At 40.0% G+C, this 15,649-nt stretch overlaps 1 protein-coding gene across 5 annotated transcripts in view; it reads right to left on the minus strand.

The window, feature by feature from the left end:
• The window catches only part of LOC118370554 (polypeptide N-acetylgalactosaminyltransferase 11-like), a 49,918-nt gene that overhangs the window by 7,153 nt on the left and 27,116 nt on the right, over positions 1-15,649 (minus strand). For all 5 annotated transcript variants that reach the window (XM_035755630.2, XM_035755626.2, XM_035755612.2 and 2 more), the window contains 2 exons: positions 13,949-14,167; positions 11,941-12,045 (listed from right to left, as the gene is read on the minus strand). In XM_035755630.2, the coding sequence (XP_035611523.1) occupies positions 11,941-12,045; positions 13,949-14,167 (324 nt within the window). The remainder of the gene's footprint in view (positions 1-11,940; positions 12,046-13,948; positions 14,168-15,649) is intronic.

Here is a 15,649-nt window from a genome sequence, read left to right on the forward strand (position 1 = left end):
TGACCCACTGGGAATGTGATGAAAGAAATCACTACTATTATTCAGACATTTCACATTCTTAAAATGAAGTGGTGATCCTAACTGACCTAAGACAGGGACTAAATGTCAGGAATTGTGAGAAACTGAGTTTAAATGTACTTGGCTTAGGTGTATGTAAACTTCCGACTACCAAGAAGAGCTGTTCCTGAGTGGCTGAAATACAGTTTTGACTGATCTGTATGAAAACCTGCAAATGGCTGTCTAGCGATGATCAACTTGACAGAGCTTGAAGAATTTAAAATAGAATGTGCAAACATTGTACAATGCAGGTTTACCCAGATAGACTCTGCTGTTATCACAGCCAAAAGTGCTTCTACAAAAACTCAGCAAAAAAAGAAATGTCATCTCACTATCAACTGTTTATTTTCAGCAAACTTAACATGTGTAAATATTTGTGTGAACATAATTCAACAGACAAACTCAACACGTTCCACAGACAAGTGACTAACAGAAATGGACTGTGTCCCTGAAAAAAGGGGGAGGTCAAAAGTAAGTCAGTATCTGTTGTGGCCACCAGCTGCATTAAATACTGCACCAGATTTGCCAGTTCTTGCTGTGAGATGTTACCCCACTCCTCCACCAAGGCACCTGCAAGTTCCCGGACATTTCTGGGGGGAATGGCCCTAGCCCTCAGATCCAACAGGTACAAGACGTGCTCAATGGGATTGAGATCCAGGCTCTTCGCTGGCCATGGCAGAACACTGACATTCCTGTCTTGCAGGAAATCACGCACAGAACGAACATATGGCTGGTGGCATTGTCATGCTGCAGAGGAGGATGTCTTTCCTGTAACGCACAGCGCTGAGATTGCCTGCAATGACAACAAGCTCAGTCCGATGATGGTATCGGTCCTTCTGGTATCGGTCCTTCTGGTATCGGTCCTTCTGTAGCTCAGTTGGTAGAGCATGGCGCTTGTAACGCCAGGGTAGTGGGTTCAATTCCCGGGACCACCCATACGTAGAATGTATGCACACATGACTGTAAGTCGCTTTGGATAAAAGCGTCTGCTAAATGGCATATATATATATGGTATGACGGACCCTCCACCTCCAAATCACAGGCCTCATTGTAACGCGCATTCCTTCAACGATAAACACAAATCCGAAAATCACCCCTGGTGAGACAAAACCACGACTCGTCAGTGAAGAGCACTTTTTGCCAGTCCTGTCTGGTCCAGCGACGGTGGGTTTGTGCCCATAGGCGACATTGTTGCCAGTGATGTCTGCTGAGAACCTGCCTTACAACAGGCCTACAAGTCCTCAGTCCAGCCTCTCTCAGCCTATTGCGAACAGTCTGAGCACTGATGGAGGGATTGTGCAACTCGGGCAGTTGTTGCCATCCTGTACCTGTCCCGCAGGTGTTGTTTTTTTTCTTTATTACAAAACACAAGGAAGGGGTCACATTAAAGTATTAGAACATGAAGGACAAACAATACAGCATCAAGACACTATCAAACATGTATCAGTCTTTCCGCAACAGACCCATCCTTGTGTGAGGGTGCGTGTGCATGATAGTGATATAAAATATGTCAAGTTTCCTTTTTCATGATCACAACCTTGTGAAACCCGAACCCTCTAAGATCTCCCACACATTTCCCCAATAACTGTCCCTCAACCATTTGAGAACCTTCCTACAGTCCCCCCCGGAATAAAAAAAAATACACAATTCCATTCTCCACCCCCAAGAACCCCCCAATGCACCAACAACCAAGAGAATGAACTACCGAGAAAAAAGCACAGAATAGACAGAAAACAACAATAATACATGTAAAACAAAGGACAACTGAAATCATGACAGCAATGCCTACTTTATGTTTGTGTGCATGTCTGCCACTATTACATGAATGTGTGTTCTTGTATGTGTTTATATGCATGTGTACAAACACCTGCACGGCAATCATCCTCAGGCAAACCGGCATTAGTTGTAAAAACACTGCCATTTAGTGTCATTCAAATGTACTTTTTTTCCCTTTATCTTTCAACTATGCTATGATGTTTAACATACAATTTCAATCTAAACTAATAGAATCTACAGATTGCGTGTTTTAGATAAATACTTTTACTACGAGTATTAATAATTGACTGACCAGGCCTCTCCAGATCTCCTAACAGTACTATTTCTAGGGTCAATTTTAGATCAATGCTATGCATTTTCAGCCATTCCTGAACCTGAGACCAGAAACAGGCTACCTGAGGGCAATACAAAAATAAATGGTCTATTGATTCTGTATCCTCACATCAAAATCTGCAGAGCTTCGATGATTTTATGCCCCAAGAATTCTATATCATAATTTTAGCTGAAAAGCACAAAGTCTTGCGTTGTTTTATATAGATCAACTCATACACCCTGTACCATGGAATCGGTACATCAAAAATCTCTTCCGAACTATTCTGCAATCTGTATGGCACAGTTGTCAACATCCTGGTCCTCAAATGAAACTGGAATACTTTCCTATTTATGCTATTTTTATTCCTCCGCCAGTTTTGATCCTTTATATTGGGCAGACAGATCAGTTCCCTACCTCCTCCCGCTGCCACCCGCCTCCTCCATTTTTGGGGCAATGCTGTAATCAATTGGTTGTACTCTTGGATTGAGCAGACCTTCCCGTACAATTCTGATAAGGACATAACTCTACCATTACCATTTAAGAACAAAATACCCTTTTCAAACATCACATGAATACAGGTATTTTATCAACCAGCACATGAGTTCAGCCATAATATTTGTTCCATCTTTTCAGGGGGATGAAATTGAAATTGTAGCCAGCTCTGCAATGCTTGTTTGAAAAAAAAGTTTAATTTTTGATTAATTGAAAATGAGACATGGCAACCTGCACAAAGGCAAAAACGTCCATTTTTAAACAAGGGATGAGCTTTTCTTATTAATCTACTTGAGAACCATTTAGGGTTCAAATAAAACTTTTGAATGAGTGAAGCTTTTAGAGAGGTTTAGTGATTTTATATTTAATCATCTCAACCCACCCAATTCATATTCATTATATGGATAGGCACGTTTTATTTTGTCTGGTGTAGCGTCTCAGATAAAGCAAAATATTTTTGCTCATATGATTTGAAAAACGAATCATCAGGAGTAGGCAGCGCCATAAGTAAGTGAGTAAACTGAGATATGACTGAGTTAATCAGGGAAATTTTCCATAAATAGACAGGTATTTACCCCTCCATGGTTGCAGGAGCTTGTCTATTTTTACAAGTTTTCTATTGAAATTCATTGTGGAGAGCTCATTTATATATTTTGTGATATGAATACCAAGTATGTCTACTTCACCATCAGCCCATTTTATAGGTAAGCTGCAAGGTAATGTAAAAGATCCAATACGTAATATTGTACACTTATCATAATTAGGTTTTTAGTCCAGAGAGTCCACTTATCTAGATGTTTAATGAGACATTGCAGGGATCTAGCTTGAGGACTTGAGTCATCGGCATACATGGACACCTTTGTTTTTAAACCTTGGATTTCTAATCCTCTAATGATTTAATTAACTGCTGAAATTGTTGCAACCCCTATTACTAGCATTTTCAGCTGCTACAGACTTATATCTATCCTACCCTGTCTTTCTAAGGTCTTCGAAAGCCAAGTTAAAACAGATTACCGACCATTTCGAATCCCACCGTACCTCGAGCCGACTCTTTTCTCTGTATACATCAATGATGTTGCTCTTGCTGCTGGTGATTCGACACACCTCTACGCAGACGACACCATTCTGTATACTTCTGGCCCCTCTTTGGCCACTGTGTTAACTAACCTCCAGACGAGCTTCAATGCCATGCAACTCTCCTTCCGTGGCCTCCAACTGCTCTTAAAACTAAATGCATGCTATTTAACCGATCACTGCCCGCACCTGCATCACTACTCTGGACGGCTCTGACTTAGAATACGTGGACAACTACCTAGGTGTCTGGTTAGACTGTAAACTCTCCTTCCAGACTCACATTAACCTCTCTGGGATAGGGGGACGCAAAGGTCCCACTTGGCCAATTGCCAGGGAAAATGCAGAGCGCCAGATTCAAATAAAATACTATAAAATTCAAACTTTCATTAAATCACACGTGCAAATTAAAGCTACAATCGTGAATCCAGCCAACATGTCAGATTTCAAAAAGGCTCTTCAGCGAAAGCATAAGAAGCTATTATCTGATGATGGCACAGCAGTAAACAAAGAGTAGCATATTTCAACCCTGCAGGCGCTACACAAAACGCAGAAATAAAATATAAAACATTCCCCTTACCTTTGACAAGCTTCTTTTGTTGGCACTCCAATATGTCCCATAAACATCACAAATGGTAATTTTGTTTGATTAATTCCGTCCATATATGTCCATTTATTTGGAGCGTTTGATCCAGAAAAAAAAACAGCTTTCAATTTGCCCAAAGTCACTACAAAATATCTCAAAAGTTGCCTGTAAACTTTGCCAAAACATTGCAAAATACTTTTGTAATACAACTTTAGGTATTTTTAACGTTAATAATCGATCAAATTGAAGACGGGTCTATCTGTTTTCAATGGAGGACGAGAGGAAACTAACGCTACTTTACAAGTCTTGGCCAACTCTCAACAGCGTTACCCTTTTCCAGGATGGCCGTACTTCTTCATTGCACAAAGGAATAACCTCAACCAAATTCCAAAGACTGGTGACATCCAGTGGAAGCGGTAGGAACTACAAACAAGTGACTAAGAAATATATTTTCCCAATGAGAACTCACTGAACAGACAGACCTAAAAAAAAAAAAATCTGAATGGTTAGTCCTCGGGGTTTTGCCTGCTACATAAGTTCTGTTATACTCACAGACATGATTCAAACAGTTTTAGAAACTTCAGAGTGTTTTCTATCAAATCTACTAGTAAAATGCATATCTTATATTCTTGGCATGAGTAGCAGGAAATTGGGCACGCTATTTATCCAAAAGTGAAAATGCTGCCCCCTATACCTTAAGAAGTTAAAGCTAGTGAGGGAGAGATGAGTCTCCAGCTTCAGAGATGTTTGCAGTTCGTTCCAGTCATTGGCAGCAGAGAACTGGAAGGAAAGACGACCAAAGGAGGAATTGGCTTTGTGGTGACCAATGAGATGTAGCACGCGCTCCAGCAGGTATGAGTGGGTGCTGCTATGGTGACCAGTGAGCTGAGATAAGGCGGGGCTTTACCTAGCAGAGACTTGTAGATAACCTGTAGCCAGTGGGTTTGGCGACGAGTATGATGCGAGTGCCAACCAACGAGAGCGTACAGGTCGCAATGGTGGGTAGTGTATGGGGCTTTGGTGACAAAATGGATGGGACTGTGATAGACTGCATCCAATTTGTTGAGTAGAGTGTTGGAGGCTATTTTATAGATGACATCATCGAAGTAGAGGATCGGTAGGATGGTCAGTTTTACGAGGGTCTGTTTGGCAGCATGAGTGAAGTATGCTTTGTTGCAATATAGGAAGCCGATTCTAGATTTAATTCTGGATTGGAGATGCTTAAGCACCAGTTGTCAGAGCAGCACACAGATCACTGCACCTGTACATAGCCCATCTGTAAACAGCCCATCCAACAACCTCATCCCCATACTGTATTTATTTATTTATTTATTCATCTTGCTCCTTTTCACCCCAGTATCTCTACTTGCATATTCATCTTCTGCACATCTACCATTCCAGTGTTTAATTGCTATATTTAAATTACTTCACCACCATGGCCTATTTATTGCCTTAACTCCCTTATCTTACCTCATTTGCACTCACTGTATAGACTTTTATATATACTTCTTTCTTTTGTTCTACTGTATTATTGACTGTGTGTTTTGTTTATTCCATGTGTAACTCTGTGTTGTATGTGTCAAATTGCTATGCTTTATCTTGGCCAGGTCACAGTTGCAAATGAGAACTTGTTCTCAACTAGCCTACCTGGTTAAATAAAAAAAATAGCTAGCATTTCTATGGCCATAACGAATAGATATGGTGACAGCGGAAACATTAACTCCTCTTGACAATTCAAAACTCTCTGTAGAGAGTAGCCATTATTTACTACTTTACACTTGGGGTCGCTATGCATTATTTTTACCCATTTTATAAGAGAATTGCCAAAATGGAGAAAAAAAAGTCATTTATAAATAAAATCAGTCTTTATCAAATGCCTTTTCAAAATCTGCTATAAATACCATTCCTGGCTTCTTACATGTTCTATTATTTCTAGTAGTTGTTGTATATTATCTCTAATGTATCGTCCATGTAAAAAAAACCTGTCTCATCAGGATTAACAATACCTGGTAAAAAACCCTTTTAATTCTGAGTACTTTGCATTTTGCATCACAACATTGAAGTGTAAGGGGCCTCCAGTTTTTTTTAGATAGGCCGGGTCTTGTTTTAATATGAGAAAAATCAGACCTTCCTGCTGAGTACCCGACAGACTACCATTTCTATAGGAGTAGTTAAACAATGTAACAATGGAGCTTTTAGTATATCAAAGAATACTTGATCTACCGGTATGCCATCAAGCCCTGGGGTTTTTCCAGACTGAAAGGATTTAATAGCCTGAAAAAGTTCTTCCTCTGTAACTTGTCCTTCGCACTGATCTTTATGTACATTTGTTAATTTTCCATCTTATATTATTATGAAATAATTCCTTACCGTAATCTTCATTCAGTGGGAAAGGATGAGACGGAAAAGAGAATATCTGCTTAAAATAATTAGCTTCCTCTTTTAAAATATAATTCGGAGAATCCTAGATGACTCAGTCTTCAGAAACGAGTTTCTGTGGAAGAATTTTGTGCATTTTTCTCCATATTCCATCCAGTTTGCTTTATTTTTGTAATAGATTACATTAGATCGTTCTTGAATAAGTTCAAGTTATTTTTGTTTTTCCTCTAACTTATTTTGTATCTCTATTGTTGTTATTGTTTTGTTTTTATCTACCTGTACTATTAGTTCATGGATTTCCCTTGTTCGTCTTGTTTCTTTAGCCAGAAACTTATTTTTTTATTATTGATGAATATTGAATTGAATGACCCCTGAAGGTACATTTAAAGGTATCCCAAACAAAGGGATTTGCTGAACCTATATTATACTGGAAAAATTCAGTTAACTTCTTTAGTCTTAGTTAAAAATAAGTTGTCCTCCAGTAAACTTTGATTACATTTCCAATATCCCCGTCCACGTGGAATATCTATAAAAGTTATGTGAATGCCAATTAGATGATCCGATCGCATTCTGTCTCCTATTAAAACTTTAACCTTTGATGCAAGAGAGAAAGAGACAAGAAAGTAGTCAAGATGACTAGCTTGATTAAGTGTCCTCCATGTATATCGCACTAGGTCTGGTTTTTTAGTCTCCAAATATCCACAATATTTGTGATTTCCTTAAGGGCACGGTGATGATAGTTTGTAGAGTGATGACCTTTACGGTCCATCGAGGTACTTAACACTGTGTTATAGTCTCCTAACATAATGATTAGATCATTTGTTGCCTGTAAGTTCAATAAATTAGTATAAATGTTTGAGGAAGTGTGGATCATCCTGATTTGGACCATAAAGATTAATGAGCCAAATCTCTTTTTCGTCCGCTTTCATATTCAAAAGAATACACCTTCCTTGCGAATCATTCCTGATTATTTGCACATTCAGATCAAAATATTTGTTCATTAATATCACACCCTTTGAGTTCCTTTGTCCATGACAGAAAATTATTTCACCACCCCATTCTTTTTCCACGCAACTTCATCTAAGGATGTAGAGTGAGTTTCCTGTAAACAGTATATATTAATTTTCTTTTAGCCATGTAAAGACTGATCTTCTTTTATAATCTGCCAAACCGTTGCAATTATAACTAGCTAAACTTATTTCACCCCTTACCATAAGTAGATACTATTCTCAGGCTAAATTGACCATAATTGGTGCTTGTGTAAAGTTACTGCCATCAGGGATATTATAAAAGGTCAAAACTAGAGCTTTCAAATGTCTGATATTTAGAATTCAAGAAATAGGTTCTAGCAATAATTTTTTATTCCCTTGCCTGTTTGCCAATGCCACAGATGTTAGACAAATTATGTGTGTGATATTGGATATGATGTCTGTATAAGAGTAAGGCTGTGTGATGTCCAAATAAATAATAACTCTGCCAATTTGCATGTTTGAGTATCTGTGTGTAACATGTAGTGCATATAGCCTTAATATTCATAATTGTGATCCATATCGTATCACCATCATAATTACCAAACATAATTGTGATCCATATCGTATCACCATCATAATTACCAAACATAATTGTGATCCATATCGTATCACCATCATAATTACCAAACATAATTGTGATCCATATCGTATCACCATCATAATTACCAAACATAATTGTGATCCATATCGTATCACCATCATAATTACCAAACATAATTGTGATCCATATCGTATCACCATCATAATTACCAAACATAATTGAAAAACACATTCCAGAATTATCCATAGCAATTGATGTTTCACATGATCATGAAAGAGACCTTGCATTATTCTAGACTGCTTCACTACAGTACAAATGTATTCCGTATTATGTTATTATGCCCCTATTTTGATATCTTCCCCTTGCTTGTTGCAAACATATATAAACTTATAAACTTGTAGACAAATACATTAAATTATAAAACAGTTGGACAATAGCGAGAGAGAAAAGAGAGCGAGATCAGGTGTGTATGTGTAAGCAAGCATGTCGTTGAGTACGTGTGTGTGTTCATATCCACTTCATAAATGTTCAGATATTTTAAACAGTTCCCATACATTCTTTTTTTTTCGTAACCTGTAGAAGTCCCTGTAGAATTTAGTACAGCCACAGTGTTATGGAGCTACCTCGGAATAGCTGTCCATCTATAAAGAGTTGGTCCACAATAAAGGCACGCCTCCCACCCATCCTTTGTTGTCTTTGTACCGGATACAGTCTCTTACGAAGTTCGTTTATCTCCTTTGGAAATTGGTCATTGAGACCGAATTTGGTCCCTTCCTCTGCTTTTGATCAGCTCCTTTTGTTGGTAGTGTTCAAATTTTGCGATGACCGGTCGGGGACCCTTGGTCTTGTCGCTCCAAGTCTGTGTACTCGGTGGAAAGCCACCTTGTTTAGTCTCTATAGGAAGCTTCAATGCGGAGTTCAGAAATTCTCTGATCGCGTCCTCTGGATTATTGGATGCGTCCTCAGGAATACCAGAAAAAGTGATTTTTCACTCATGCTACAAATGTGTATGTCTAGTAGCGTCTCCTTCATCACCCTGTTTTCCCTGAGTAGACAATTCATGTTGGAATCGTGTATTCTTACCTTGGCTGTGAGTGTCTTGTTTTCTCTTTGGCGCTTGAGAATTTCACTCTGGCTGAACGGCAAACTCCCCCTCAGCCCTGCTACCTTCTCACACAAATGTTCCATTGTTGCATGGATTCCAGCCAGAGCATTAGCCTCTACCTCAATGGGAAGTAAATCGTCCGTGTCTGTAGATTAATCTGTTTTTCTTTTTTTTGTCGGGTTAAAGTTAATTTTGTGAGGTGGTCGGATCTTTCCACGAAGGAGTATGTTGTTCCTCCATAGCGTAAAGCTGTTGGTACTCGTCGATTTCCATCAGGATCTCCTTGGTATCCAGATTGGTTGCAGTATAGAGCCAGTTGTTTTACGAAAAGATAACAAAAGTCTTTCCCACCACGACGACAAGTGTCTGTAGTACAGCCAGCTAGCACTCGCGGAATCCACGCAAAAACTAAACACAAATTCGCAGTCCCAGCCGTAAAGGCTAACCGCGTTGTGGAATCCTTAGTAACAAAACTTTAGTTTGGATTAAAATCGATTCAATGAATGAGTTAAATGTAAACAACAAACCGAGTGTAGACCGTACAGTGTCCTGTTGCGCGCTCTGATGACGTCTCTCTCTCCAGAGCTGTGCGGGTGTTGTTGCAAGTGGTCTGACACTGCGAGGACAATCAGCTGTCTGTTCCGTCTCCCTGTAGCACTGTCTCACAGTACAATTTATTGCCCTGGCCACATCTGCAGTCCTTATGCCTCCTTTCAGCATGCCTAAGGCAAGTTCACGAAGATGAGCAGATGGGCATCTTTCCTTTGGTGTTTTTCAGAGTCAGTAGAAAGGCCTCTTTAGTGTCCTAAGTTTTCATAACTGACCTTAATTGCCTTCCTGTTAGTCTCTTAACCGTTCCATAGGTGCATGTTCATGAATTGTTTATGGTTGTTTATACCTTTTTACAATGAAGATATGTGAAGTAATTTAGATTTTTTACAAATAATTTTTTTGAAAGACAGGGTCCTGAAAAAGGGACATTTATTTTTTTGCTGTGTTTAGTATTTTCTCAGGGGGTGTGAATACTATAGGTAAATTAAATCTTTCTGTATTTAATTAGCAAAAATTGATAAAAACATTTTCACTTGTGTAGCTGGGGCCGAGAAGCTGTTTTTTTTATTTTTATCTCAAGGCCATTAGACTGTTAAATAGCCATCACAAGGCGTCTTCCACCCGGTTATGTAACCCTGTACCTTAGGAGGCTGCTGCCCCATAGATCACTTGCCACTTTGATAAATGGACCACTAGTCACTTTAATAATGTTTACATATTTTTGCTTTACTCATCTCATATGTATATACTGTATTTTAGTCTATGCCACGCCGACATTGCTCATCCTAATATTCCTTAATTCCATTATTTAACTTTTAGGTTGTGTGTATTGTTAGATATTACTGCACTGTTGGAGCTGGAAACACAAGCATTTCGCTGCACCCGCAAAAACATCTGCTAAACATGTGTATGTGACAAATAATATTTGATTTGCTTTAGATGGGTGAGAAAAATAAATATTTAATTCATTTTGAATTAGGGCTGTAATACAAGAAAATGTGGAATAAGTCAAGACGGTCAAATGTGGTACAGACCCGAGTGAGGAATGTAAAGTAATCTATTACAGAAACACCATCACCTTATGAGAATTTAATATAAATGTAGATCTGGACTTAAAATCAGAATAGAAAAATGGCAGAATTTCAACTTTAAATACTCCCAATATTAATGAAAAACAAAACTACTTCCCAATATATAATACTTCATTTTTGGATGTCAACATTTCACTCCTCACTTGTCAGCAGACAATTTGACAAACACCCGTTCACAGCGGAAGTTGTTGACCTCATCGTGTAACCCGAAGACTCAGTGCCGCAGAGGGGGAGGGGTTCAAATGGAAAGAGAGAATACAGAAAGCGAGAGAGTGGTCCGTATGAGGGAGAGCAAGAGGGGGAGAATGCGTGTCACAGTGCAGAACTGCAGTAGCTTCAGCCTCTGCTGAACTTCTACCCGACACACACAGGGAGTGACTCACTCTGCACCATTTTTACACACACAGGAAAGTGGAGGACCTAATGGAACAGTCATTTTCAGTTGAATGCAGAAAAGATGGATGACTCTTGCACAAAACTAATCTCTGACCATGAGATCCTGGAGTGAGAGGAAGTACTGGTACAGTTCTTGTACATCCAGCTTGACATACTACACTTTAACCATGTGGCCAAGGTACACTCTTACAAAAGTAATTATGGCCAGAAACAGTTGAAATAAGTAAATTAAAGCATAGATTAGGGATATGAGGATGAAATGGAACTAATTTCACGTTCTAACCCTAACAGGCCAGGCTTGTGTTATGGTTCTATCATCACTGTAGAATGTCATAGGCCCACATCATTACTAATGACTTGTGTTGTCATGAGTCCCAGTGTCATGGAGACACGAAGCAGAGTCAAGTACTATGGTGCATTCAAGACAACTGGGAACTCTGAAAAATATAAGGTGAATTCATGGCAGAGCTCTAGTAAGAGACTCGAGTTGGACGACCATAAAATAAAATAAAATCCGTTCCCAGTTGTTTTGAACACGCCATTAGTTTACCTGTTCTAGGTTGTGTGTGTCACAGGCCCTCAGCACCACGGCACCCCCCTTCTGGCTTGGCCTCCCTTGAGCCACCAGACACTTGTCAGCCTGCAGGTTCCGTAGCTGAAGAGAAAAGGAGAAGGAAGAGGTTAGAAGTTGTATTCCAGCTCATGTCCCATGTGGCTCAGTTGGTAGAGCATGGCACATGCAACACCAGGGTTATGGGTTCGAGTCCCACGGGGGACCACTATGAAAATGTATGCACTTACTAGTGTATTTATTTATTTGTTAACCTTTATTTAACTAGGCAAGTCCGTTAAGAACAAAATCTTATTTACAATGATGGCCTAGGAACAGCGGGTTAACTGTCTTGTTCAGGGGTAGAAACAACAGATTTTTACCTTGTCAGCTCGGGGATTCAATCTAGCAACCTTTCGGTTACTGGCCCAATGCTCTAACCACCAGGCTATCTGCCGCCCCAAAACAACACCCACCCACAAGGACTAAGTCACTCTGGGATAAATACAAAATGTATTGCAGCCTGACTCCACATCTGAGTTTTATTAATGTGATTCCCTGAAAAGTTACACACAGCTTCAGGCAATGTAAGATCTGATTATCTGTGCAGTGCTACTGCAAAGAATATGCCAAGTGAATATGTGAAGTTACGTCCAGAATATGGCACTGAAATGCACAATATACCAACACCCAGCCACTAGGGCGGCAGGTAACCTAGTGGTTAAGAGCATTGAACTAATAACCGAAAGGTTGCTGGTTCATATCCCAGAACCAACTAGGTGAAAAATCTGTTGATGTGCCCTTGAGGAAGGCACTTAAAGCCAATTGCTCCAGTAAGTCGCTTGAAAAAATGTGGGTATTATCTCAACACATTGCACCGACTGCCTCACCATAACTTTATATCTTCAGAAACCAAGCATTTTAAGAATTCACCTATGAATGCACGATCTTTCCTTCCAGACTAAGTAGAATATGAACATTCTCTCTGGGAGACTGACGTAGCAGAGCTGTTGGTTGTTTGACTTGCAATACATAACTCGTTTCCTATTAGTCTTTTTGAAGCAGGAAAACTTATCTATTCCTGAGTTCTGAGCTTCTAAGTGGTGTGTGTCTAACCTGGGGACTCCTTAATGACTTGTGCAACACCACATTGCCCCCTGCTGACTGGATATGGCATTTATTCCATTTCATTCAATAAGAAAAACTTAAGGTGCAGTATGTTGTAATGTTGTATTGATGATTTTTGCTTTCCCTCAGTTTTTGAATAATGTTCAGGTATTTCTGCGTTGCATTCTTAAATGCTTTCTGACCTTATCATATGAACCCCAAACAACAACGTGCAGGAACATGGCATATTGTTAACGTTTACAACTTCTGATGCCCTCTTGTCCATCAGGAAGCAGCTGCTGTTTATACACATTGAAGGTGCATCACTCACAGTTAACAAGCAACTTTGTTTAATGTACAACAATAGGGCTATTTGCGTGTGAAAGATATACAGAGTTACAGCTTAAATCGAAGAGATTGAGAACATGCATTTTATTATTTTTCATTTCAGGTGTAATTTTTTGGCCTCTTTGGCAAGGGTTGACCGTCAACAACACATGGCTCTATTGGTGAAAAACAAACCGTGTAAAAGTTATGGCAGAAAATTGTCAGTTCCCAGCTACTTAAGACAAAATCCGGGGGTGGAGAGTGATGTACCGTTACAAGAAGACCAATTGGCCTCCTTTTGTTACAGTGAAGTGCTGAAGTTTGAACAGTGTTATTTTGAGGCATGATGTAGCGTACAATAGAAGTGAAATGACTATTTCTATGGTGGACAGTAGCATAGCTCTAGCCTGGTCCCAGATCAGAGTGTGCTGTATGGCCAACTCCTATGGTTGATGCGACCATTGGCTATAAAGCACAAGTTCAAATGTACTTTAGTGGGTTAGTGGAGAGAGCGAGTCTACAGCGGTTTAGAGCGACAGGGGGCCGGGGCTTTTAGCCAGCTGGCCTATCTTACCCGGCCTCTTTCCAGCACTTTGGGCCTGCGGAGACCTTTGTTGACGAACACAGGCTGCTGAGGCTTGTTGTGGGTTGAGGCCACCAGCATCTCAGGGTAGATGGTGTCCAGGTACCACTTGAAAGAGTGGCACTGCAGCCGTTGGCGCACCGCCTGCCGCTCGCTGATGTCACCGTAGGCGCGTTCCCGGAGCTCCGGCCGAAGGTTGAAGTACTGCTCCTGATTGGACGAGACAAAAGAATAGGTGAGGTTGATTGCTATTCCACAATTAATATAGCTGCATCTCAGTTGTCTGTAAAAGCACATGGTTTACTAAAGTTCGTTTGTAAACAAACATGATCAGAAAAGCTGAATAAACCACTAGCTAATAGTAGTGCAAGACTCAATAATTATTTCAGAGGTAAGATTCAAATTGGGCTAACCAAGATGTTTACCTTGATTGAGAATCTGTTTGATACATCCTGATTTGGGCCAGCTGTTTACGTAGAAAAAAAGCCTGTCCCAGTCCCAGATTAGTGTGGTGATGGAGAAGCCAGAACCCTAACCTCATCTTAAACCTCTGGAAGATTTCAACACTACTCTGCTGTACTAAGAATTCAGTGGGGGGGGGTGGCAATTTATGAATCACACTCTTAGTTCAAATGTACTGTTTATCATTTCAAAATGGAAAGAAACAAATGGAAGTTGGGGAAAGAGCACAGAAGAGAGACTACACGGCAGCATCCATAATCTTCCCGTAAACAGCAGCACTCTCGTGGATGCCTCATGTGCCCCTAAGGAACCAAGATGTCTAAGTAATGATGATTAACTATTAACTAATAATATTCAAGGCCTCTGTGCACACTGCTTAGTTTGGTAACAATAACCATCCACACACTGAGGGGAAATGAGAAAGCAAATTCAGACTCAATCGTTGTGAGACGATGAGGTGTGTGAAAGGGAGACCACAACGGTATTAGCTGACTTTCCAATCTGCAATTTTCAGTCCGTGGAAAGCAATTATAGCTCCGCTTTGTAGCTTGGAAAGGAACAAACATCACTGTGCTGATCAAGACATGAAGCTGAGAGTAATTAGAAGAAATCCTTTGCTTATGACCATAGATGGCTTGGAGGCTATAATAGAAGCCTCTGGGAAAAATAAGGTGTGAAAAGGGATTTCTTCAGATCAGTGGTTTTCAGTCTTGGCTATTACCTATTACAGGCCACCAGCATGGAATGGGTGACTTAGGACTGAATTTCAACCGTGTGTACTAGGGCTGGGTGATATGGCCAAAATATCATATCACAATATTTTTCACTGTATTTTAGGTTTTTGAATAATAGAATTTGTAAATATTGTTTATGAGCAGTGCATGGTAACACATTAAGTGTTATTTTATTTAACCAGGTAGGCTAGTTGAGAAGTTTTTAATGTCTCTCTCACACACACAGCAAGACAAAAGAGCTGATCATGGACTACAGGAAAAGGAGGGTCAAGCAGGGCCCATTAACATTGACGGGCTGTTGTGGAGCGGGTCAAGTGTTTCAAGTTCCTTGGTGTCCACATCACCAACGAACTCGTAGTCCAAACACACCAAGACAGTTGTGAAGAGGGCACGACAACTTTTCCCCCGCAGGAGACCTTAAAGATTTGGCATGGGTCCCCAGATCCTCAAAAAGTTATACAACTGCACCATCGAGAGCCTCCTGACCAGTTGCATC

This window comes from Oncorhynchus keta, chromosome 4 (assembly GCF_023373465.1).
Source record: "Oncorhynchus keta strain PuntledgeMale-10-30-2019 chromosome 4, Oket_V2, whole genome shotgun sequence".
NCBI classification, from domain to species: domain Eukaryota; kingdom Metazoa; phylum Chordata; class Actinopteri; order Salmoniformes; family Salmonidae; genus Oncorhynchus; species Oncorhynchus keta.